We start from the raw sequence: 25,745 nt of genomic DNA on the forward strand, positions 1-25,745 counted from the left end.
CTTTGCATTTGTATGCATATGAAATCACTCCATTCTGACTCTTGCTGACGATTTCAGCTGCTTTTAATTAGTGAATCTTCTGCAAGGAACAAGTGGCAGCCAGTGATTCAGCACCACTGTAATCCACAGAAATACCTGTGGTGGTAGGAAATCTAAAAGCAGCTTCCTTGATACCTTTGTTTGTTCCTGGTCAAGACATCTGACATCCCAGTGACAGAAACTAATGTAAGCGAGAGGAAGCAAAGTTGTGTTTTCATGCCTCTTACATTATTTCACAGTCTTCTCACAAAAATAATGCAACTCAGTTCAATATTCTTTTTTTTAGTCTTTATTTAGTAACAAGACTTGTAATAAGAAGGACAGTCAGACAATTATTATAGCAAAAGAAACGTGTCCATTTATCTTTTGGTGCTATATAGAATAAGGTGCTCATGAAAAGTAGGTGCTGAGATTATAAAAAGGACAGACGATTATTGTAGCAAAAACAAATGTGTCCCATTTATTTTTTGGTGCTATATAAAATAAGGTGTTCATGATAAGTAGACACTGAGATTATAAAATCAAACTTGCTTTTGGCAATCAGTCAATCAATTGCTACATGGACACATTTTGTGTCCATTTATTTTTGGTGCAATATGGAATAAGGTGCTCATGATAAGTAGGTGCTGAGATTATAAAATCAAACTTACAAGATTTTATTTGCTTTTGGCATATTAATCTTGTCAATGTCAAAAGTGGTAGCAAATGAAGTCAAATGTAAGCCAAGCCATGAAGGAATGCTTACATTTACACACCATAAAATAGATCTTATATGTTGTGAAATAGCTTTTCAATTTTGATATTTTGGGTTTCGAGCGCTTATGGGGCAAGTGTTCATGGTGAAAGTTCTTACTTTTGATAACATTTAGCTTTACAGTAGCCTTGGCACAGCTATGTACCATCTCTTAATGGAAAAGATTTCCATTACACTCCAGCGTGTTAACACCACCTGCTGGTGGAATTGTGCAAATAGCTACAGAGAGATAATTCAGGTCAAATCATTGCAATTCTGAATCTGTTTTGTATCTTTGCATAAGCAAAAGGGACTTCATTTTAAAATTCTCAAAAATGAGAAATTATTGAGACAATACCAGAACCACTTGTCTTAAACATCAGATTGGGATGAAAACCTGCTCCATCTAAGGTCAGTTTTGAAAGGTGACAAATGTAAACTTGTAATTATTTTAAACTTAATACAAAAGGAACAAATATATATAAAAAGGGGTGATGCCAAAGTTCTCATGTCATTTATTTCAAAAAGCTCCCCTTTTTTCAAGAAGTAACCAAATGTTTAAGGAAAACACTCAGAAGAATAAACATGTATCAAGGTATAAACTGCTTTAAATCATCTCAGTACTATACTGAGAGGCGGTGTATATACTGTTTATATTTGTTGCTTTGTATGTTCTCTCTCTAACATACAGGAACGGCAGTGTCGTCTTCCAGGAGCTGCTTGTAAAGTTCTGGATCCTACAAAAGCACAAATAAACATGAACACACAGATCATCTCAGAATCTGTCATGATCACAGTGGATTTGACTGATTGTTTGACGTGATTGTGATGATGATAACAGTACCTTTGCATCTTCATCCTTCTTGCACAAAGCTTTCCCAGTCAAAACACAGAAACTGATCGTCACACAGAGCTGAAGGACCGACAACACTATCATCATGATTTCTAGTCCTCCGACGATCATCTAAAGATGGGTAAAGATCAGTGTCACTTGAGGAAAGAAATAGTCGATAAGGTCTATAAGAAATACAGTCAAAACACCAGCTCTAATCTATTTTGAAATATAATTAATTCAATAATAATTCATTCAGCAACCCTTACTGTTTTTGGTCCAGAGTAATATTGCTCTGAATTGCAAATATAATTCTATAGTTAGTTAAAGGTGCCATCGAACATTTTTTTTACAAGATGTAATATAAGTCTAAGGTGTCCCCTGAATGTGTCTGTGAAGTTTCAGCTCAAAATACCCCATAGATTTTTTTTTAATAAATTTTTTTAACTGCCTATTTTGGGGCATCATTAACTATGCACCGATTCAGGGGCTGCTGGCCCTTTAAATCTCATGCTCCCTGCCCATCGAGCTCGCGACTCTTTAATACAGTGCATTTACAAAGTTCACACAGCTAATATAACCCTCAAATGGATCTTTACAAGATGTTCGTCATGTATGCTGCATGCATGGATCAGATCATGTGAGTATAATATTTATTTGGATGTTTACATTGATTCTGAATGAGTTTGATGGTGCTCCGTGGTTAAAGCTAACATTACACACTGTTGGAGAGATTTATAAAGAATGAAGTTGCGTTTATGAATTATACAGACTGCAAGTGTTTAAAAATGAAAATAGCGATGGCTCTTGTCTCCGTGAATACAGTAATAAACGATGGTAACTTCATCCGACAGTAGCCTACATTAGCAACATGCTAACGAAACATTTAGAAAGACAGTTTACAAATATCACTAAAAATATCATGATATCATGTCAGTTATTATTGCTCCATCTGCCATTTTTCGCTGTTGTTATTGCTTGCTTACCTAGTCTGATGATTCAGCTGTGCACAGATCCAGACGTTAATACTACCTGCCCTTGTGTAATGCCTTGAACATGGGCTGGCATATGCAAATATTGGGGGCGTACATATTAATGATCCCGACTGTTACGTAACAGTCGTATTATGTTGAGATTCGCCTGTTCTTTGGAGGTTTTTTAAACAAATGAGATTTATATAAGAAGGAGGAAGCAATGGAATTTGAAACTCACTGTATGTCTTTTCCATGTACTCTTGTTATTCAACTATGCCAAGGTAAATTCAATTTTTAATTCTAGGGCACCTTTAAACATATATATCTATATCTATATCTATATCTATCTATCTATCTATCTATCTATCCATCTATCTACATTAAATATATTATCTCACTTTAAGTATAGATAAATTTTTTTTTAAAAGATTAAATTAATTAACTACTTTAGTAGCTTGTCAAATTACAAGCTTTCCCAAGACTGGAATTTTGATCTTACACCATTTAATAAATAACAAATATAGTAATTACCAGAATTAGATGTTTGTATTGCATGCAGATCTCCATTCTCCTCATAGATTCAGGGGAATGAGTTGCAGGGTTATCGTAAGATGAATAATATTCATTGTCGCAGTATAAATAAGTTCCCTTTGCCAAGTCCACTGAATACAGCACAACAGCTGCGATAGCCAGTGCACCACTGACGATGTTCAGAATCATTGCAATAACCAGCTGTAAAACAAAAACAATATAAACTGTGAAGCTCAAAAGAATTTTTCAAAACCAGAACAGTACAAAAACACGAATAAAACATATGATATGACTTTGATAGACACTTACCAGACAAGGACTGGGAAATTTAGCTCCAAGAATAGTCACGATTCCAGCTACAAGGACCTAAAAAGCAAACAAATAAAAAGTGCCGTGTATCCAAACATAGTCATTCAAATGAAAGGTGAAAATTAGTTTGTGATCCACTAGATCTATGGGTCAATAACACAACTATGGCTGCACGGCATTTAATAGACAGAACCGTAGATCACTGAAAAGCCACGCAATATCGCGTTCATATCGCAGATGAATCGCCTTCGATAATGAACGCGATATTGCGTGGCTTTTCAGTGATCTACGGCTCTGTCTATCAAATGCCGCACCATTTGAAAGCAGGTGATGGCGATTTAGCGGTAATCAGGGAACCGGCTTTACTGACGAAATGCGCGAGACAATCTCATGCGATATATCGTGCAGCCCTAAACACAACACTAATTTATTACCAGAATCCAAGTTCTTCATAAATGACATTTTTAAACAATGACTTGAATATGTTTTCAATTACAATAAAAATGAATTTTGATGCATTTGTGCCACTGACTCAGGTGGTGTAAATAAAAACATCTTATTAAAGTGCAGTCCGTAACTTTTTTGGTTAAAAATTATCCAAAATAAATTTTTGAGCAAGTACATATCCAGCCTGTATTCAAAACTATCTCCTTACTTTACCCTGATTCACAATGGTAAGCTTGTAATAATGTTTTATAATTCGAGTGGTACTGGTAGGTTTCCACGGGAAATTCGAGCTTGCCGCTGTATGTCTTTGCGTCATTACGTCACGTCTGTTTACATAAAGAAGTGGTCCCGGCTAGTAGGCTATATCATGTGAGGATGCTGCAGGTGACGGATTGTATGGTATGACAAATTAACGTTAGAGATTAGACTGCACAGAAAATGAAATCTACTGGAGGAGTGGACTCTAGAATCCACTGCTGCTTCAATACATCTTTTAAGTTATTAATCAACATTTTAAATTATTTGAATGACTTCTTCAACGTATGTTAAAGCATTTATTTTCCTTTTTCAAACACTAGAAAATAATTTTGGATATTGTCTGTAGCTCTCACTGAGAGAAAAGAACATGTTATCAGTATGTTTTGGGAAAGTTTCCTGCTCCGATCAACTTCAACCTTGAAGAAGCTGTGAAACGTGTATCTGTGTATGTGCGCTAAGTGTTCTGTGTAGGTCCTTTGTACTGGACAACTGGCACTCTGCTCGAGACCAGCAGAGGCCATGTCATGACCCCAAAAAGACATCCAAAGTCCCCTCATCAGCATCCTGACGAATGGAGATATGCTTCTGACTATCTGTCCATGTGTGGAAGATTACCAAATTTGTCTATTTTTCTTAGCCAATCAGAATCATTCAATCTGAAGTAATGACGTAGTTAGTTGACTCTGTTAGAGTATAATGGTTGTGGAAATGTGAGTGTGAATGTACGCAGAGCGGCATACGAACTCCTTGTGAGACTTGAAGCTGGCTTCTGCTGATGAAAATGCAAACTATTCTTCATTAAAGGGATAGTTAACCCAAAAATGAAAATTTGATGTTTATCTGCTTACCCCCAGTACATCCAAGATGTAGGTGAATTTGTTTCTTCAGTCGAACGCAAATTATGATTTTTAACTGCAACCGCTGCCGTCTGTCAGTCAAATAATAGCAGTGGATAGGAACTTCAACTATAACAGTAAATAAAACTTGCTTAGACAAGTCCAAATTAAACCCTGCGGCTCGTGACGACACATTAATGTCCTAAGACACGAAACGATCAGTTTGTGTGAGAAACCGAACAGTATTTATATCATTTTTTACCTCTAATACACCACTATGTCCAACTCCGTTCAGCTTCCTGCTAGTGAGGTCAAAAAACGCGTTCTGGTGACGGAAGTGATGTCTCGCCCATATACTTCAATGAGCGCGAGACATCACTTCCGTTGTCAGAGCGCGATCTGACCTCACTCACCGGAAGCTGAACGGAGTTGGACATAGTGGTGTATTAGAGGTAAAAAATGATATAAATACTGTTCGGTTTCTCAAACAAACCGATCGTTTCGTGTCTTAGGACATTGATGTGATATGAGTTAAGCGATTGTTAGATTTAATCATTATTGGCAGTGCGATTTATTGTAATGCTTTTTTTTCTCAGTCAGAACAAAAGTGGCAGATTTGTTACTTGTTCAGATGACATTTTCTGGTGAAAATTCTTATTTTGGTCATACTTCCAAGACTACAATCTGTGATTCCGAAGTACTGTATCCACCGGTGTGGTGACTCACAGCCAACAGTACACTTACACCTCAAAACATTAGATTAATCTGCGCTGAGACGACGTGCCGATAATTCCGCAAATAACTGCAATTGCAGGTTTCAAACAGAGATGGCGACAAAGAGGCAAAACTTACTGACTGCAGCTTTAAAGGATTAGTTCACTTTCAAAAGAAAATTAGCCCAAGCTTTACTCACCCTCAAGCCATTCTAGGTGTATATGACTTTCTTCTTTCTGATGAAAACAACTGGAGAAATATTAATAAATATCCTGACGCATCCAAGCTTTATAATGGCAGTGAACGGGACCCACGAGTATGAGCTGCTGAAAGTGCATCCATCCATCATAAACAGATTCAGAAGGCCTTTATTAACCCCACAAAACCGTGTGGAATACACATTTATGATGGATGGATGGATGTGGATGGAGACACTTTCAGCAGCTCATACTCGTGACCCCCATTCACTGCCATTCTAAAGCTCGGATGCGTCAGGATATTTATTAAAATATTTCAGAGTGTTCAACAGAAAGAAGAAAGTCATATACACCTAGGATGGCTTGAGGGTGAGTAAAGCTTGGGCTAATTTTCATTTGAAAGTGAACCAATCTTTAATGTATTAAAAAATATTAAATAAAACATTTGTATTTCTTAAAATATTAAGTTATTGTTTTCAAATATTGTTTATATTTTAAAAATACCAAATATGTGCGCATGTGTGTATTTTTGAGTAAAAAAATATGTTTGAAAATTTGCAAAGATGTGTATACTCACATGTAAGGAAAGTATTTTAGACATTCTTAATTAAATCAAATGCATTTCAAAACACATGACAAATTTGAACTAATATGAATTTAAAAATGGTGTTTCAAAAAAGTATGCACATGCATTTTAAAATGCCTTTCATCTCAAACATTATTTGTTACAAAGTCATTTATTTTTTGAATGTACCTACTAACTTTACTACACATGAAATGATTTACATAGGAATAAGCAAAATAATTCTTACCACACCACCGATCCAATAACCAGCATTACTATCAACAATGAGGCTCCATATCCAAACGCTTTGAAGTAAAATCGCAAACACAATATTGATGACTCCAACTATTATCTGCATAGTCTACGGAATAAAAAGTAAACAATTTTGTATGCACACCTCAAAAATTTAAAAATACAACTTTACATGCAAAAGTCTTAAAATGAAAATATTAAAAAAATGTTTCATTGTTTAATATTTGTTTAATTCACCCCAAGAGCTGTGTGGGTGTTCATCAGCTTTCCTTTCAAATTCTGGGATACGAAACACACTGGACTGCAGCACAGAGAAGCCAGAATCTGACACAGTACGGGCCATTTGCTCTTTGGGTTTGAGGAGACGGTGATGACCGTCAAACCCTCACCCTTAGACACTGTCAGAGACATGCTGAAGACGGAGGTGATGGACTTCAAACTACCCACAGGAGATAAAGACCAAACTTCCTGTGTAAACACAAGCAAATTATCATTCTAGTACATCATATTTGGTATCAATACATCAATTCAAATTTCAAATCAAGCATTAGAGGAGAAACTAAAGAGGCTTGTTCACCCAAAAGGCACCTTAAAGGGTTAGTTCACCCAAAAATGAAAATTCTGTCATTAATTACTCACCCTCATGCCGTTCCACACCCGTAAGACCTTCGTTCATCTTCAGAACACAAATTAAGATATTTTTGTTGAAATCCGATGGCTCAGTGAGGCCTCCATAGCCAGCAATATCATTTCTTCTCTCAAGATCCATAAAGGTACTAAAAACATATTTAAATCAGTTCATGTGAGTACAGTGGTTCAATATTAATATTATAAAGCGACGAGAATATTTTTGGTGCGCCAAAAAAAATAAAATAATAACAACTTATAAAGTGATGGCCGATTTCAAAACACTGCTTCAGGAAGTATCGGAGCATAATGAATCAGTGTATCGAATCTGCTGTTCAGAGCACCAAAGTCACGTGATTTCAGCAGTTTGGCGGTTTGACACGCGATCTGAATCATAATTTGACACACTGATTCATTTATGCTCCGATGCTTCCTGAAGCAGTGTTTTGAAATCGGCCATCACTTTATAAGTCGTTATTTTGGTTTTTTGGCGCACCAAAAATATTCTCGGCGCTTTATAATATTAATATTGAGCCACTGTACTCACATGAACTGATTTAGATATGTTTTTAGTACAGTAATGGATCTTGAGAAAGGAAATGTCATTGCTGGCTATGCAGGCCTCACGGAGCCATCGGATTTCAACTAAAATATCTTAATTTGTGTTCAAAAGATTAACTAAGGTCTTACGGGTGTGGAACGCCATGAGAGTGAGTAATAAATGACAGAATTTTCATTTTTGGGTGAACTAACCCTTTAAAGTCTTGACACTGTTTTTGCACAGGACAAAAAGATACAATTCAGCTAACAAATGGGCATGTTGTCACAATAGGCCCTTTAAGTATAAAGTGTCATAATATTCTTTATTGTTGACTTTTTTTTTGAAAACATCTGTTTTACTTAAAGGGTAGTTTACCCAAAAATTAAAATTCTGTCATCATTTCCTCACCCTCATGTTGCTCCAAACCTGTATGAGTTTCTTTCTACAGCTGAACACAAAAGAAGATATTTTGAAGAATGTCGGTAACCAAACAGTTGATGGTCCCCATTGACTTCATAGTACGGAAAAAATATATATCCATCAACACCCAAATCAATGGGACCCATCAACTGTTTGCTGACATTCTTCAAAATATCTTCTTTTGAAGAAATAAACTCATACAGGTTTAGAACAACTTGAGGGTAAGTAGCTAAATTATGAAAATGTTAACATTCAAAAATGGAACGGGTAACCACAATTCGTCCAACATGATTTTAAATTAATAAACTGTATTCAGTTTTGTCCTGCAAGAGACAATAAGAAACATTTAACTGGATTTTGAATCCAAATGTGCCAACTTGCCCTAATCTTAATAGAAATCACAGTTAATGACATTTTGAATTCTTTGGTTCTCCTTCCCAAACTAATTCTAGAATATATTTGATTATTGACACGGTTGTAGCCTAGATTGTTTATCTACCAGAATTGGAACTGCGTGCGAACATCTACTTCCAGCGTGACGCAGAACTGATACTTTTTAACCATAGAGCTCTTAAGAAACAACTCAGACTTACCCTGTGACTAACAGTCCAAAGTGCAGTGACTAGATTTTAGGGAAATGTCGAAACTCTGGGGAAATTTAACTAGAAGTTCGACAGCATAAATTTACTCTGCAAAGATAGTACTGGCCAAACAGCAATGTCGGTGAGTCGTTCTTTTGAGTCGGATATTGTAAATGATTCTTCTGAACCAGTTCACAAAACAGGGTTTGCGTCTCATTGTGCAAACTATCCATTCTAAAAGTATGTGACATTAGTAAAATTCAATACTGTTTAGGGCGGTAGGGTGGATAGTATGCACATTTGGATACAGGGCGATAGTATACATCCAAAGATTCATTCACGAATCAAACTGAATCAGTTCGAGCGTCACTCCCTGAACCGAGAACCGTCTCCTCCAGACAGTCTTCCAAATAAGTTGAGTCGTTTATTGCATTTTATTTTAACACAAGAACAAAATGACTTTCATCCAATAGATGTACATCAATTGTAGCATTGTTTAATGTGAATACAAATTATATTTAGGTTCAAACTGACTTTATGTTTTGATGCAACATGGGATGTCATGGACCATGTGATGATACGATGACGTAAGCGAATCACTGAACAATTTTGTGAACCGGTTCTTTAAAATGAACAGTTCGAGAGGAACGAGTCAAGTCCAGAAAGCCTCGTTTTTCCGTCATAAGGCGGAGCTGTTTTCCTGGCAGTGTTGTTAAACATTAATGCTCTTGTTTTTACAGTAACACTGATGGTATAAGCACAGTGTCGGTAATAACAAACAACAAAAAAGGTCTTATATGAATTAAGGACCCTTTAGCTTCTGTGTGGAAGCCTTAACACTTTCACTGATTACATATTAATAAACATTTATCTGATGGCTCTGTTCTGCCTTTGCACTTTCGACAAAAGCTGAATGAAATTATGCAAACCTCATAGTCCTTTGATTTTTATTGGCACCTATCTTAATTTAAATTAAAGAAAGATGAAGTTCATTGATTTACATGTCCCTAAAAAACATGAGAAATATTAACAAATAAAACGGAGGTTATTATCGTTATTTAAAACTAAAACATTTTTGTTAATTGAAATGAAGCTGAAATAAAATAAAATATAGATCAAATAAAATAATAAAAAATAAATAATAGATTTAAAACTTTAAACGAAAAATTAAACTGAAACTGAAAAAAAAAGTTTAAGATGAAGCACTAAAATTAACTAAATAAAAACTAAAACTGAAATAAAAATAAATTAAACATTAATATAAAATAATAAAAATGACAAAAGCACTAAACATTAAACGAAGCCAATTCAAAATATTAATAAAAAGTATAATAGTATATAAATACTAAGAATAAAATAAATAAAATAAGATGGGAGGTTCAACACAGAGGTAGACGACAGTGTAAAAAGAAAATCATGAAAGCCGGTGATGCTAAAGTCATTTATTTCCAAAAGCAGCCCAAAAGGTCCCTTTTTTCTAAAATAAATACAATTAGATTAAAAGTAAAAAATAAAGGTTGATGATTATGGTATAATAGATGGTGACATAATTTCAATAATAATGAGTGGAGAAAATTAATGAGAGACAAAAAGCCATTCCATTACAAGAAAAAAAAATTAAGTATGATTATTTTGTGTGTTTACACTATCTTGTCTAGCATGCAGGACCAGCATCTTTTGTGACTAACCATAATCAAACATGAAATCTCTCTGGTTTGAAGAAACAGAATCAGTCAGAGCATTAATTTCTTGATTATCTATTGAATTCAATGATCTTTCTAATCAAATCCAAGCCTGGAAAGTCCATGGCTATAACCCCAAAACAAGGCTTGGGATTGGGTTTCTTAGATTCATTATCGAGATACTCATACAGCCAGGGGTTGATTTGACTTGCCACATTTTTGGGGTTTTTTAATGGCCTGGATTTAGGCCATCCTGTGCCACTTGAATAGTTTAGAACAACTTGATCAGCTCTATTCTGTTCGTCTCCAGCCTCAGTCAGATGCTTAATAATCTTTTGTTTCTTTGTTTCAACATCAGTTACTATATAGTCATTATGTTCATCAGTTTCAAATAGAGGGATGCCCAGCTGAAAGCCGTTTTTCTGAACAAATACAATCTTTCCTCTTACTTCACCAATTTTTGGTATTTCTTCTTCAACCCAGCTAATGTCATTTTCAATCACATTTTCAACTAAATCTGGAACTTTGCTCTTAAGAAGAAACAAAACAGGCTTAACTCGGACCAACACTGTCTCAGTTTTATATTTAGATAAAAATGTCTTAATTGTGTTGAAAACATCAGGGAAGGTTGTATGCTGGGAAATCGCTCCATGCATAATTCTTAATCCAAAGCCAGACACTCTCAAGTCGAAGTATCGTATCCCGGCCTTTAGCTGGTTCTCCAGTGACCATGCCTGACATTCTGCTGCTGGTCCTCCATGAAGAGCCAAGGAGTCATGAGTACCAGGAATAGTGATGTCAGAAATTAACTTTTTATCATCCAGAGTTTTCATCCATCCAATTTCCTTTTCAGGGACATTGAGTGTCGCCTGATCATTAAATGCCTCTTGCTTACTCTTGTGCAGTCTGTGGATCAAAATCAAAATATCAAGTTAACAATACTTTACACAACAATAATTTACACACTTAGGTCAGTCATACAAGGGCAGGTAATGACCTCATAACATTATCAACCTGAATAATAACCTCAAATATATTAATATGAGAATAAAAAATAAAATAACAATGGTTTGCAATTCTGAAAACATGAGCTTATAAGAACACAGATGAGACCCCAGAAATAATCCTGACCCCTATCAGACAAATATTTTTAACTGAAATTATTTATTAAGCCTGTGTGGTGATCAGTGCAAATATCACATAACATTACCATTGTTGTAGTTTTCTGTCTCAATCATCCAAACCCCAATAACTTACCCACTTTTGGCAAATAAAAATGAAATAAATTTTTTTTTTTTTTTTTTTCAAACTCACAGCAGCAACAAGACAAAGATAATTTTGCCAGGAACTCCAATTTTCTTCATTGTCTGAGGAGAATAAAACAATACATTAGTACACAATGTTACAAATATGTTTAATCCTGTATGAATGTATTTACACAGTAATTATAGCTGAATTATAGGAATTATGGTCAAATGTTATGTTTTTGTTTTGTTTTTTACAAATGTTGACAGATAAAATGAAAATTGCAAAATATGCCTATCTATATTTTTCATGGCTTTAAATGTAAGTCTACATTAAATATAGCTGATCTTTTTTAAAAAAATGTTACTGTTACAAAAAAAAAAAAAGATAAAATAATACCTTACAATTCTTGATGGACATCCAGAAACAAGTGTTGATCACAGCAGCATTTAGTTCTGGTACAGGCAGAGTTCTGTCTGGGAGCTATAAGAACTCATTGATATCATGTGATTATCTATTGGCTTGATGTATATTTGCATGCTGTATAAAATGGGCCCTATACATTTGGAGCTACATTTAAATACATTTCAGCCACCCTTAAAATGTACGAATGTCTTTGCATTAAATATCCAAGAAAGTATCCTTTATTTTAAAGAGCAAAAGCAAACCAAGTCTTAATTTATAGAATGTTTTAAATTATAAAACAATAGACATACTGTTTAAAGTGAAGGCAAGAAGTAGACACTTTCTTTATTGTGAAACAATAGCGGAACATTTTTAATGAGGTACTCAAAACACTCTGTGTGAACTTAAAGAAAACTGATTGTGTTTTCATTTTTCATATTGTTAATTGCTAAGGTTGCTTCGCCATGATGTTGGCTTAATGTTTTAATATGTGAAAGTACAATTAAGTTTTGATAGATGGATGTTTTCAGCGAATAATTATTTGGGAAAATGCACAAATTACTTTTATGGTGCTCACTCTTTTGAATTTGGCATTAAAAATTATTGGCCATGGAAAACTCAGAAATACAAAATTTCTCTTTTTGTATTCCATGCACTGTAAAAAAGAATAATTGGTTTAACTTGTTTAATCAACAGAAAATCTAAATATTTTGTTATCTGAACCAAATTAATTATTGAAGTTGATTTGACAAAAGAAAAAATGTTGACAACAAATCATAAAATTACAGTGTGGTCTAAGGAAATTCATACAGGTTTGGAATGAAATTAGAGTGATTAAATGATGACAATTTACATATTTGAGTAAGCAATATAGTGCAATGTCATTGATTCTTCAAACTGGATAAATTGATTTTGAGAAGCAAAAGCCCAACTGTAATACCAGCCTTTTTAACTTACCTGTTTGTTCAAGGCATAATAAAAAAAGAAAAAGTACTGACCATTCTTTTGCTGTCTGAGTGATTGCATGCAAAAATGAAGACAATCACCTACGAGAAGCCTTTTATAGAACCACTAGACAGAAATGTCGTTGGACATGGTGAGATAACATTCAGCCATGTTCTTTTATCAGCATTTGGTAAAGGTTAGCTGGAATGGTAAACCTGTGAATTTATTGCAAATGGTTCTCGTTGAATTTGTCATTTGCCACCAGATGGCAGTAGAAGGCTAGTACAAGATTACAAGATTTTGTCATTTAATATCCCTTTTAAACAATATAAATCCTTATATCATTACAAATCACATTTGGTCAAGGTTTACCACTCGCTAACATCCTTGCTAAATAAAGCTTAATATTTTTTTTTTACGCATATGTGTTTATTAAAGGTCTTAAATGCTTGAACCCCGGTAAATGCTGCTTGCAGCTTTAATTTGTATTTACTCTTGTGTACTCTACATTAATTTTGTGTGCTTCCTTGTCGTTAGTTCATCAACTGTGCTTTATTTTTCGTGGAGCATTTTGTTGCGCGTCAGCTGTGATAAACGGACATCCACTCGCATTGCTTGTGTAACAGTGGCCAAACAGTGAGAGTTGTGCATGTAAACCACTGCACACTGACAATTGCTAGAGAATGTGGTGTTTAGCATCACAGTTCTCTCGCCTCACATGCCAGCAGCGTTCGGGCCGGAGTTCGAGACCGACTCAGAGCAGGGTGGTTAGGATTGGAGGGTGAGTTTTGGAGGCGGAGCAATGAAGAGCTTGATTTCAAATATCAACAATGTCTAGCATTTTTGAAAAACTACTTACACCACCTTTAATTTCTGTACATTTTTAACTTCAAGCAAATACCCTCATTGAAGAACAGTTCTTTTCTTAACCCTTTAAGACCGGATGGAGCGCCGGCACTCCCATTTGCGTGTCTCTCTTTAAGAGCCAATAAAAATCGAATCCATATAGGTGTAGCACAAAAATTCTTTTTGCATACAAAACCAGAGACTTTAAACTTTAATATCAAGCCTCCAACATGCTTCTGTTGCGTTGTTTTCACACTCTAATGAGTCTTTCATGAAAAATGCACAGATTATAGAAAATGGCACATCAACATTTAAAGCAGATTCTCACGATTTAAATGAAACCAAAATCAACATAATATATTGCGATGATCACAAGAATGATTTAACACGCTTGGCTAAAAACATGTCTCTCATCTTTCTGGTATGCAGTGTGTATCCAGTGTTCCCGGACCCATCCATGTTCGTTTTCCAACGTGGAATAACACAAAATAGATATCATTTTAAAGCTTAGAATCTCAGCTTTTTAATGCATGTAACCATTTTGAAAGGTTTGCTGAGAAGTGCCTCTAAACCGGACTTTTACACCACCTGGCGGCAGAAAACTGAATAACAATTTATATAAATCATTTCACTTTCCATTTCTAAAACAATGAAAACGTGTTAACCCAGAATGTTAAATCAGTGTCCAGAAGTTTGACAGATTCTGGTCTCATGTTTCTCCTTCCATGAAAGTCTATGGAAGCCTTCAAATTAAAAAAAATATGTAATTTAGTGTTCATCAGGAGCAGCAGAGTCGTCTTCCAGGAGCGGCTTGTGAAGTTCTGGATCCTCCACCACCTGCAAAGCACAAGCAAACATGAACACACAGATCATCTCACAATCTGTCATGATCAGAGTGGATTTGACTGATTGTTTGACGTGATTGTGGTGATGATACAGTACCTTTGTATCTTCATCCTTCTTCCACAAAGCTTTCCCAGTCAAAACACAGAAACTGATCGTCACACAGAGCTGAAGGACCGACAACATGATCTAGAAGTGTGTAAAGATCAATGTATTATCTTATAAAAATACAATAATAAAAAAAAAAAATATTTAACAAGTTATACACACACACACATTTTTTGTAAAAAATATTAAGAAAAAAACTTACATTTTTTATATTTGCATTAAATAAAAAATTACAGTAAATACATCTGTCATGTTTTTTTTTACGAATTCTGCCAGTTTATGAAGATATCCAGGTAACATTTTTTTGTTGATACAGCATTTTTTACACCATCTGAAAATAAATTAATAAAATAAAATACCTGATTGAGACCCCTGTACAAACAGGTCTCAGTGCTAGTCTTCCCTTCTTGGAGACACTTTGCAAAGTCATTATCAGAGGAATAATGATGCCATCCTAATGCCAGTTCTGCTGAAAACAGCACAAAAGCCAAGACAGCCAGTACAGCACTGACTATGTTCAGAATCACAAGAATTACAAGCTGTAAAACACAAACAACCAAAATTAATGATGCTCTGGAAGAGAAAAATAAAAAATCAGAAACTGCCAAAAACTCTTTATTCACACTTACCATCCTAGGACTGGGAAACATGACTGCAAGAACACACATGATTCCAACAACAAGGAACTAAAAGGCAAAGCAAAAAAACTCACTCATTGTATTACATGAACTCATTTAGAAACATAAAATTGATCAGAATGAGAAACAAGTCTCACCACACCACCGATCCAAAAAGAAGGTACAAAGCCAAAACAACCCGCTGTGATATTCATAACACCGACTATAATCTGTGGAATCTATAGAATAAGAGAACAATATCTGTACCAGTTTTACACGTGACAAAACACATAGTATGAACCGTTTTGTAAATCTGATAATATCAAAATATCTAAGTATCTAACTCACTCCAAGTGTTGTGTGGGCATCTTTCAGAATATCTTTCATATCCTAAAAAATACAGAATGCATTGGACTGTAACATAAAGCGCTCAGAATCTGACACAGTATGGGCCATTTGATCTTTGGGTTTAAGGTGACAGTAATAACAATCAGCCGCTCACCTGAGACACTGTAAGAGTCATGTTACAGCTGTGACCTAACGGAGATGAATCACTTCTAGATTCTGCAGTTTTGTCCTCCACCAACTGTAAAACCATAAACAAACATGAACACATAAAGCAGCTCTTTGAAACTGTCATGATCACTGTTTGAGCATGAAAGGTCTGTAAAGTTACGAAGCACAAAGTCACTCCAAAGGGAGTTATTCTCTATACACAGTTTATGAACTCCCTGAAATGTCTTGATTGTTGCCTTGAGTTTTCTTCTGGGAATGTACACGTCACAATATTTCTCATTTTAATAATTGCCACCCAAGGCATACACAAAATACGGGGCGAGGCCTGTGTGAGTTGCATTAGTATAGTGTTGTCGTCAATAAAGTACCTTACTCGCCTGTTAATAAAAATGCCATCTTTGCATCACATTTCAAATCCATCAGTTCTCGCCATCTCTGAATAGATTCTAGGAACTTTCAAAGATGGAAGCTTTTTGTGGCAATTAATGGGAATTAATAGGAACAAAATGGAAATTTAGCCAGAGAATTTAAATGTAGTTCTTAAATCATGCAGCATAATGGTTAAAACTGCTTTAAAAGAAAAAATACAGGGGAAAAAATTACACTAATATTTAGTGTACATTTGTATAATGCCTTATAGAAAAGTAATGGCCGGCCAATACCAAAGTCCCTTTAAGACAAGTCATTTCACTCGGCCATCTTTGAAACGCCTCTCGGGCATCCTGGGCATCCATGCAGCTCCTATCTATTTGAATGGGGAAACATCAAATTCTCCAAAGCTGTTTGCCAAGCTTTCGATTACATTTCATATTTGAAATCACCAATGAATTCTGACAACAACTGTCATTTTTTTCCCCAAATGCTCGAATCATGACAAAAACTGTATTTTTATGCTGGATCAAGCCAGTGGCGTAGCCAGAATTTTACTTTTGGGGGGGCCCCATCTAAAAATGAGGGGGCCGATATATTTATATATATGACACTAATAATGACTACAATGACACTAATAATTCTTAATTTATAAAAGAAATGCAAAATCAATCGGTAGTTATTAATAGAATAACGAGACACAAACCTTTACATTCAATTGCGTTTGGTCCCATTTATTTTTGATCACAGTGCATACTACATATACAAACTTTTACTCTCAAAGTGCGCACATTTGTAGAAATACACGTTTACCTCAGATTTCATTAGATAAAATGTATAGAACATGTACACAGGGTTTCATAATTACCGAGGTCATAAAATGTAGTTTTCTAGGGGGGTACAGGGGCATGCTCCCCCGAGAAAATTTAGATTTCCCTGGTGTACATATGTGCATTTTTAAGACGTTAAGACCAACAAATTGGATAACAATAGCTTTAAAACCATGTCAACAAATACATGCATGCATGCACAGTTTTGAGGCAGCTTTAATCGCATGTTTGGCAATTTCATTTTCAAACGACGGTCATTGCTCGTAGTATCTATTGCGCTTTATTTAAGCTATAATAAAGTAATTATGCAGCGCGCGCCGGCGCATTTGCGCATGCAATTCTTGAGTGCGCGCCACGAGCACAATATAATAACTGATTGGACAGTCGTGTTATTTTTTCTGAGTTTTACCGACATAGCCTGACATCATCTCATCTGACCGCAGTTCACTGGTGTTCAACTGAAGCTCCCTCGTTGTCACCTGCACCTTTTCCGCGCTCGTTTGACTTGCGCCTCGCGCTGAGGAGAAGTCGGAATGCGCCTCTGAAAAGTGTCCCGTTTGTTGTGGTCGTAAAGAGACAGTTCTATATAAACGCAGCGTTTTACTTGGCAATGTTTTAAAAAACGATTTTTATTTTTGGTATTTTATATGCTCTGTTGGTGGTTTGTGGAGTAGCATCACCCGGGAGGGATATTTTTTTTTTATCCCCACCAGGGATAAAAACCATTTTGATTACACTCATGCTGATATTGTACTATTTGATGATCAGTAGTGGTTCGTTAAATATAATAATTCAATAAGCATTTAGGCTACAATAAGCACTTAACTTTTAATATAACTTTAAAAATATATATTAAATAGATAGCCTAATAAAAATATCTAGATAGCTGGCTGACTAAAGTAGGCTAAATTTGAAAATGATATCATTTGTACATGGAGTTATTATATAAAAAGATACTTAATTTCTTTACAATTTATAGGTGTTGTTTTAACAGTCAGTTATGTAAGTTTGATGGTTAATAGCTTCTAGCAACATTAAATTCAGGAGAGAAGACAATTCTAAAGAAAAAGCATGTTTGATTTACATAACAAAGTTTGAGCGCGCACAGCCACGCACGCAATATCTGGGCGAGAGCAAATAACGCCACGGAAACTGCCTCAAATTAACTATAATGACGAGAAGAAAGCTGTGTGCGCTGCAGTCAGAGGTTCTTGATTCTCTAACGACTTTTTATTGGTTAAAACGAATGGAGAGTTAGGAGCCCGAGCACCCACCGGATTTCATTGCATTAAGATGCGCGTCCTGGAAACGGGAAGCCTCGGGTGCCGCTTCACATTGCCACTCACCGCATAATAACGGACTCTCACGCGCAAAGATAATAACAGCAGAGACTACGCGCAACACGTGAAATAATCAAACCAATAAGTCTAAAAACAGCTATTGCATTTACCGCGCACCATATGCATCAGTGTAACAAATCAACATAAAAAATAAAAAAAATCGCTCAGAAATCTGGGGGGGCCTGCATGATAATGAGGGGGCCTAGGCCCCCTCAGGCCCCCCGTGGCTACGCCACTGGATCAAGCTAATGCGCATGCGCAGACCTAAATGCGCGTCTCTTGTGCCTCATTTCGGAGGCGCGCGTCTGACTGTTTCTATAGAAACCGGTGCTTCTAACGGCCGCTGCAGTGATGCGATGACTTTACCAGTCGGCGATTGGCTCTTATTTTGAAGGCAGGACTTATTCCGCCATATTGCGCGTTACACTTTCTCCCATTCAAAACAATACGAGTGACACATCTTGTGTTATTCTATAGTCTTTGCTATAGTTTTTGCCAATACTGAGCCTGCATTCAAACATAAACACTAAAGTTCTGCAACGAAAATAGCATAGCAATAGGACAGAGGACAGAACAATTTGTTGAATAAAGTCATTTTTTGGGGGGGTTTTGCACAAAAAAGTATTTTCGGTGCTTCATAAAATTACGATTGAACCACTGTAATCATGTTGACGGTTTTAACAACGTCTTTAGTACCTATCTAGACCTTAAAAGGTGCAATGAAGATGCTGCCTATGTGTGGATCAGATTCCCTCGGATTTAATCAAAAATATCTTAATTTGTGTTCTGAAGACAAAGGTCTTACGGGTTTGGGAGGACATGAGGGTGAGTAATTGATGACAGAAATTTCATTTTTGGGTGAAAAGTGTCCAACTTAGAATATTCCCAAAATTCCCCAGCTTAACTTCCCATGGAAAGTTTCCGAAAATTTTCCGCCCCTTTGCAACCCTATCTAAAAGTGATTCCAACAATATTGTTCCTCTGTGTTGCTATTGTTACAGCTGTGGTTTTAGACTTCCCCATTCTCATAGAATTAGAATGATTATTAAAATCGTATAGTTATCATCATAGTTATTGTCCATTGTGTGAACAGGCTTTAATTGTGGTGATGATACAGTACCTTTGCACTTCCGCCCTTCTTGCACAAAGATTCTACAGTCAAAACACAGAAACTGACAGCCACACACAGCTGAAGAACCGGAAACACCATCACTATATGTAGTCTTCCGAAGGTCAGCTGGAGGAAAAGACCAGTGTGTATTAACCATTAAAATAAAACCAATTTCTTCAATTCATTAAAAGAAAACCAAATAAAAATATAGTATGAACACCAGCTCTAATCCAGTCTGACAAAAATGTTCATTTAAATGTTCATTTCAATAAAACCTTAGTCATTATCTAGCAGTGTTGGGAAAAGTTACTTTTAAAAGTAAGGCATTACAATATTGTGTTACTCCCTAAAAAGAGACAAATGGCTTTATTTAGTTAATATTTATGAAAAGTAATGTGTTACGTTACTTTTTACCTGGGCTTGCTTGTTTGCTTTTTAATAACAAAAAAAAGTTATATTTTTGGAACACGTAAAAGCCCTTTCACACCAAGCCTCATGCTGAAGGAAAATTACGTTCCAAAAGAATAGGATGCAGGAGAAGAAATGAAACACAGATGTGTGATGTTTGTGCTTTGTGCTTAATGATGGTTAAAGGTGCTAAAGAGGATCTTTTCGTCGACTGAGAAACCAAAGACTGTTACTGAGTTTTTGAAATGAGTGCATGCGTAAGAACAACCCCCCTCCTTCGAAGGAACGCCTCCCAAAACTCGTAAACACTCGTATTGGAACAAGAGTGTTTACCACCGGCATTCGCTGTGTCGTGTTAGTGGATTCATTATGTCGGACTCACCGCAGGTAACTCATAATCTGCAGTTGTTACTCCTGTCTCCTGACAAAAATATTGCATGCGGTGCCTGTGGAGTGTGGAAAGTTACTGGAGCGCGCAGCCGCGCTCGTCTCTCACAAGGAACGTCATGGCAGTGATTGACAAGCCAGAGGGCCAATCTGTTGGCTGATGTTTTTAAGGCCCTACCTCGTGCACAGATGACGTATATTAATATTATTCCTTTCAGTGCACCTAATAAATAGTCTTTTATCAGTTAGTAAAGACAGTTTCAAGTAATATTGCAAAAATGTATAAAACAAAACATCCTCTTTAGCACCTTTAAATTGGATCAATGAGTGTCTGGAGCAAAGACATTTTTTATAAAGGGAGATTAAACACATAAAGTAAGCTATATTTGTGTAATTTAACGTATGTAATTATTGCAGATTTGCATAGTATTCTGAGTTGCATTTTACTGTTTTTATTCATTTTGAAGAATACTGAATCTTTTTTTTTGCACACAAACGCATTCTCGTCACTCCATAAAATTAAGCTTGAACCACTGTAGTCAATCTCAACAATGTCTTTACTACTTTCCTGGGCCTTGAAAGTGGAAATAACGTTGCAGCATGGGGGATCAGAAAGCTTATTTTGTGTTCTGAAGATGAGCGAAGGTCTTACGGGTTTGAAACAACATGAGGGTGAGTAATAAATGACTGAATTTTCATTTTTGGGTGAACTAATCTATGTGGCTTTGTTAGGAAATGATCAATGATATTCGCTTCACTTGTGACTGGTCAGAATGTTTTGGCTCATCAGTGCCTTGTGCTAGACTGCTTTAAAGGGTTAGTTCACCCAAAAATGAAATTTCTGTCATTAATTACTCACCCTCATGTCGTTCCACACCCGTAAGACCTTCGTTCATCTTTAGAACACAAATTACAATATTTTTGATAAAATCCGATGGCTCAGTGAGGCCTGCATTGACAGCAAAAACACTCCCTTTTTCAATGCCCAGAAAGCTACTAAAAACATATTTAAAACAGTTCATGTGACTACAGTGGTTCAACCCTAATATTATAAAGCGACGAGAATACTTTTTGTGTACCAAAAAATCTAAATAACTTTATTCAACAATATCTAGTGATGGCCGATTTTAAAACACTGCTTCGAAGCACAAAAGTCATGTGATTTCAGTAAACGAGGCTTCGTTACTTTATAAGTGTTTCGAAATTGCACGAAGGTCTTATGGGTGTGGAACAACATGAGGATGAGTAATAAATGACAGAATTTTAATTTTTGGGTGAACTAACCCTTTAAATTGCTTTTACACACACATTCATTTTACTGCATGAACTGATTTAACAAAAATCTTACCATACTGTTGGCCCATGTAGAAGTAATATAAAAGAAGACGAAGCCAAAACAGCCCAACATAATATTCATGACTGCAACTCTTATCAGTACAATCTATAAAAGAAAAGAAAAAGATAGACCTACAGCTTTTACTTGATATGCAGTATTGGAACATTAAATCTCCAAATTATTTATTTTTATGATATCAAGAATTCAGTCAGTCCCTCACTCACCCCAAAAGCTCTCTCGGTGTCTGTTTCTTTACTATCCTCAGATACAGAACACACTGGACTGTCACTGCAGAACAGAGAACCCAGAATCTGACAAAATACGGGCCATTTGCTCTTTGGGTTTGAGGTGACGGTGATGATCGTTGTTCCCTCATTCTGAGACACTGTCAGAGACATGCTGCTGCAGACACTGTGATGGACTTCAACTTTCCCACAAGGAAAGACAAGAGAAACAAGTAGGCTTATGCACCAGAAAATCACAATGATAGTTATGTGATATCATAACATTTTATTTCCCATTCTCAAACAAGCTCTAGAATATTAATAATTATTCAAACAGCATTGTTGACTGTCGTTTTCTCATCGACTGCATCAACGTTTTTTATTTACAAGTGAACATCCACCTGCGCATGTTTGCTATTTAAGCAAGTTGTTCAGATTCAAGACACTGTTAATTTTTTTTTTTTTTTTTTTACATTTTCACATTGTAGCCTACTGTTTTTAGTAGCACGTGGATTTTACAGATCTTAAGAAACAGAATAAACATGAAGAGCCTAATTGTTTGTAACTCACAGTCCAGACTTATAGTCGACTCTTTCTCTCCTGATTTGATGAAGGTGGATCTGTTTTCAGTGTCAGTTTAGCTTCAAATTTCCTTGTTCGACTTGAAATGTAAGTAACGCTACTGAATATGTGAGACGCAAGAAACACTGCTGACTGGCAACAGCTGCACACAGTTATGAAATATTCCTCAGAATGTCCGAGGATTGTTTGTGCTTTCTGAAAATCACATGAGCGATGCCTCACTTCCCGTTCAACCCCTTCAGGGTTGCCAGGTCCCAGACAAAATTCCAGCCCAAAGCTTACTCGCCCAAAAGGAATGAAAACTAGCCCAATTTCCCCCTGCCCCATCCAATCATAGCTGACAACTGTGTTATTCTCATAATGCGCCTGGCAATATGACCAGAAATTTTATGACAATATTATTTTTCCATATCATATGATATAGATACTTATCACGAATCACGATATTTGCCATTAATGGGGAAGGATAAGCTCTCCACATGTTTGTTAGACCTTGAGAATGAATGTAAACACACAATTAAACTGCATTAACCCACCTTTCAATTTAGGGCCCCATTAAATCTATTTTATTTTCCCTGTGTTTTATGATTTAATACATAGAAAAAATTGCCATCAACAAAAGTGTAATGAAATTAATTAACAAAACTGTAACAATTAATTATCAATTAATTAAAATATTAAATATAGAATATAGAAAATATTACACTTAATTTACAACAAAACTTTGCATTTTTTTTTTTTGTCAAATAAATTGCTGCACGACAGATCTGTTTGATATTATAACATGGATGAAAAATATCTTGGTTGTATGATATTCCTTACCCATAATGTATGTAATATTATTATTAGGCGTACTTTGAGCAGTACATTTTACTATATTATGGTAATAATATATTTCTGTAAAAATCTCTTACAAGTTAAAGCAAACTTTTGACGGTTTTTCATGTTTTTTTGTTGTTGTTTTTTTGTTTTGTTTTTTTCAAATGAAACGGTGAAAAAAAATCTCTGAAGTGCCTCAGAGCAGCTCTTGACATAAAGTTAAAAAAGCCGTGGCCACCCTTGGCCTAAGCTTGGCCATCCCGCTCACAACTGCTGTTTCTGTCTAGTTATTTGGTTGACAAGAATTGCGTTTATTTAAACGCAGAACCGTCTCTTTAAGACCACAAAAACGGGAGACTTTTCAGACGCGCACTCCAACTTCGCCTCAAACGCGCGCGGAAATGATACAGGTGCCGAATGAGCTTCAGCAGAACAACAGTGAAAGGCAAACATTATATATAGCTTACGGAAATGTTTCTCAACTGGTGGGTTGCAAGATCGCGCACCTTTCAATCACGCGCAAATACTCAGTATAGCTAAATAAAGCGCAAAACCCAGCAAGCAATTTTATGCCTATTAGACGTCTAATAGCCGTCAAAACATAGCCCGGCCGTCTAGGCTAAAACCAGGCAAAATTTGGGCTGTCAGTGAAAATCTAATAGACGTCTAACCATAACCCAAAAATAGACTAGTCATCAATTAGACGACTATTAGACGACTACATATATATGTCTAATAGACGGTGAATATGGATCTAGGCTAAAATAAGGCTGAATTTGGGCTGTCAGTGAAAATCTAATAGACGTCTAACCATAACCCAAGAGTAGACTAGTCATCAATTAGACGACTATTAGACAACTACATATTTATGTTTAAAAGACGGTTAATACGGGTCTAGGTTAAAATAAGGCAAAATTGGGGCTGTCAGTGAAAATCTAATAGACGTCTATCTATAACCTAAAAATAGACTAGTCATCAATTAGACGACTATTAGACGACTACATATATATGTCTAATAGACGGTGAATATGGATCTAGGCTAAAATAAGGCTGAATTTGGGCTGTCAGTGAAAATCTAATAGACGTCTAACCATAACCCAAGAGTAGACTAGTCATCAATTAGACGACTATTAGACAACTACATATTTATGTTTAAAAGACGGTTAATACGGGTCTAGGTTAAAATAAGGCAAAATTGGGGCTGTCAGTGAAAATCTAATAGACGTCTATCTATAACCTAAAAATAGACTAGTCATCAATTACACTACTAATGAATGATTACATCTATACATGCAATAGACAACTAAATAATGGCTAAAGGATTCTTTTCACTTAAATATAACAGGTTCTCATAAATGACAATCCGTCCAAACAAATTAAATATAAAAGGTTTTATTTAGAAAAAGAACTCAAGATAATGCACAATGATAAAAAAAATTAAATTTTACAAATACAATACAAATAAACATTAAAAGAAAATTACAACGTGTAACAATAAAAATATATTGACAAAAAAAAAATAACATTGACAAAAAAAAAGTTAAATAAAAAATGTTAACAATATTTTTTTGGTTTATAAAACAACCTGATTAATTTTCAGTTCCATAAATTCCATGTTTTATGAAAAGCACTCTGAATTACCTTGAACATTGTTGTTGAAATGTGCTATACAAAATAAACTTGCCTTGCCAAATCAAAAACTCATATTTTTATTTCATAATGATCAAAAGATGAAAAGATATACAAGGCTTCCATAACAAATAATAGTAGGGCGCACAGGTTTCATGTTTACCCCCTTGTATTTAAATAATTACAGAGTTTTAGGGCACAAGGAAACACTACAGTACATGTGCATGTATGTTAATCTAACCACGTTTTACTCTGAGTCTGCACTGTTACCCGCTAAAATGTCACGGTTCCTACACATAATGTACATAAATAATAAACACATGTCAAAATGAAAAACACAGATACTTACAAGACCAAAAGCAGGAAAGAATTTGCTTTAACATTTGCTGTTGCTTGCTCTCCGTCTCCAACAGTTGTAAAATGCGGAAATGTTTATCGCGAGATCTGGCAACAGTGATCGAGAGTCAACGTTCAAGTCTCGCGTTGCCAGTGGTCATGTCTCAGTAGAGCCACAGTTGCCATCTAGCGGTTGAGAATTGTAAATTTTTATTTAACTTAAAATTAAATACAGTCATATATGTGTGTGGTATATAATTATAATTAATATATGGCTTGGCTATACCCTGATATATATATATATATATATA

The 25,745-nt window shown here is 35.6% G+C and overlaps 2 protein-coding genes and 1 pseudogene across 3 annotated transcripts; all 3 read right to left on the reverse strand.

Annotated features, from left to right (window-relative positions):
* Positions 1-312: 312 nt before the first annotated feature.
* tmem176l.1 (transmembrane protein 176l.1) lies at positions 313-9,025 on the reverse strand. Its single transcript, XM_048153196.1, has 7 exons — positions 8,869-9,025; positions 6,925-7,155; positions 6,683-6,796; positions 3,419-3,475; positions 3,110-3,310; positions 1,617-1,736; positions 313-1,509 (listed from the first exon to the last, which is right to left on the reverse strand). The coding sequence occupies exons 2-7, from the start codon at positions 7,096-7,098 to the stop codon at positions 1,453-1,455; spliced, it is 723 nt and encodes a 240-aa protein (XP_048009153.1). The 5' UTR covers positions 7,099-7,155; positions 8,869-9,025; the 3' UTR covers positions 313-1,452.
* A 1,304-nt stretch (positions 9,026-10,329) lies between these two features.
* Positions 10,330-11,776, reverse strand: LOC125280820 (annotated as a pseudogene).
* A 2,701-nt stretch (positions 11,777-14,477) lies between these two features.
* Positions 14,478-22,872, reverse strand: LOC125243670. Of its 2 annotated transcripts, XM_048153466.1 has the most exons (11): positions 22,639-22,872; positions 22,069-22,271; positions 21,857-21,949; positions 19,723-19,839; positions 16,050-16,133; positions 15,896-15,937; positions 15,706-15,786; positions 15,560-15,616; positions 15,290-15,469; positions 14,922-15,011; positions 14,478-14,816 (listed from the first exon to the last, which is right to left on the reverse strand). In XM_048153466.1, the coding sequence occupies exons 2-11, from the start codon at positions 22,240-22,242 to the stop codon at positions 14,748-14,750; spliced, it is 987 nt and encodes a 328-aa protein (XP_048009423.1). In that variant the 5' UTR covers positions 22,243-22,271; positions 22,639-22,872; the 3' UTR covers positions 14,478-14,747. The 2 variants fall into 2 exon arrangements, with proteins under 2 accessions (XP_048009423.1, XP_048009424.1); XM_048153467.1 differs by lacking the exon at positions 22,639-22,872 and having other exon boundaries at positions 21,857-21,975; positions 22,069-22,191.
* Between the last annotated feature and the right edge of the window lie 2,873 nt (positions 22,873-25,745).

This window comes from Megalobrama amblycephala, linkage group LG13 (assembly GCF_018812025.1).
Source record: "Megalobrama amblycephala isolate DHTTF-2021 linkage group LG13, ASM1881202v1, whole genome shotgun sequence".
Classification (NCBI taxonomy): Eukaryota; Metazoa; Chordata; class Actinopteri; order Cypriniformes; family Xenocyprididae; genus Megalobrama; species Megalobrama amblycephala.

What these genes read in the sequence shown, in the direction of transcription:
- tmem176l.1 (XM_048153196.1), bottom strand. Translation starts at nt 7,098, where the DNA reads ATGTCTCTGACAGTGTCTAAGGGTGAGGGTTTGACGGTCATCACCGTC. An exon ending in GTTATTGGATCGGTGGTGTG is followed by an intron (nt 3,476 to 6,682) that starts GTAAGAATTATT and finishes TTTGCTTTTTAG; the next exon opens with GTCCTTGTAGCTGGAATCGT. An exon ending in AATACAAACATCTAATTCTG is followed by an intron (nt 1,737 to 3,109) that starts GTAATTACTATA and finishes ACCCATCTTTAG; the next exon opens with ATGATCGTCGGAGGACTAGA.
- LOC125243670 (XM_048153466.1), bottom strand. Translation starts at nt 22,242, where the DNA reads ATGTCTCTGACAGTGTCTCAGAATGAGGGAACAACGATCATCACCGTC. An exon ending in ACACCGAGAGAGCTTTTGGG is followed by an intron (nt 21,950 to 22,068) that starts GTGAGTGAGGGA and finishes TTTCTTTTATAG; the next exon opens with ATTGTACTGATAAGAGTTGC. An exon ending in CTTTTTGGATCGGTGGTGTG is followed by an intron (nt 15,617 to 15,705) that starts GTGAGACTTGTT and finishes TTTGCCTTTTAG; the next exon opens with TTCCTTGTTGTTGGAATCAT.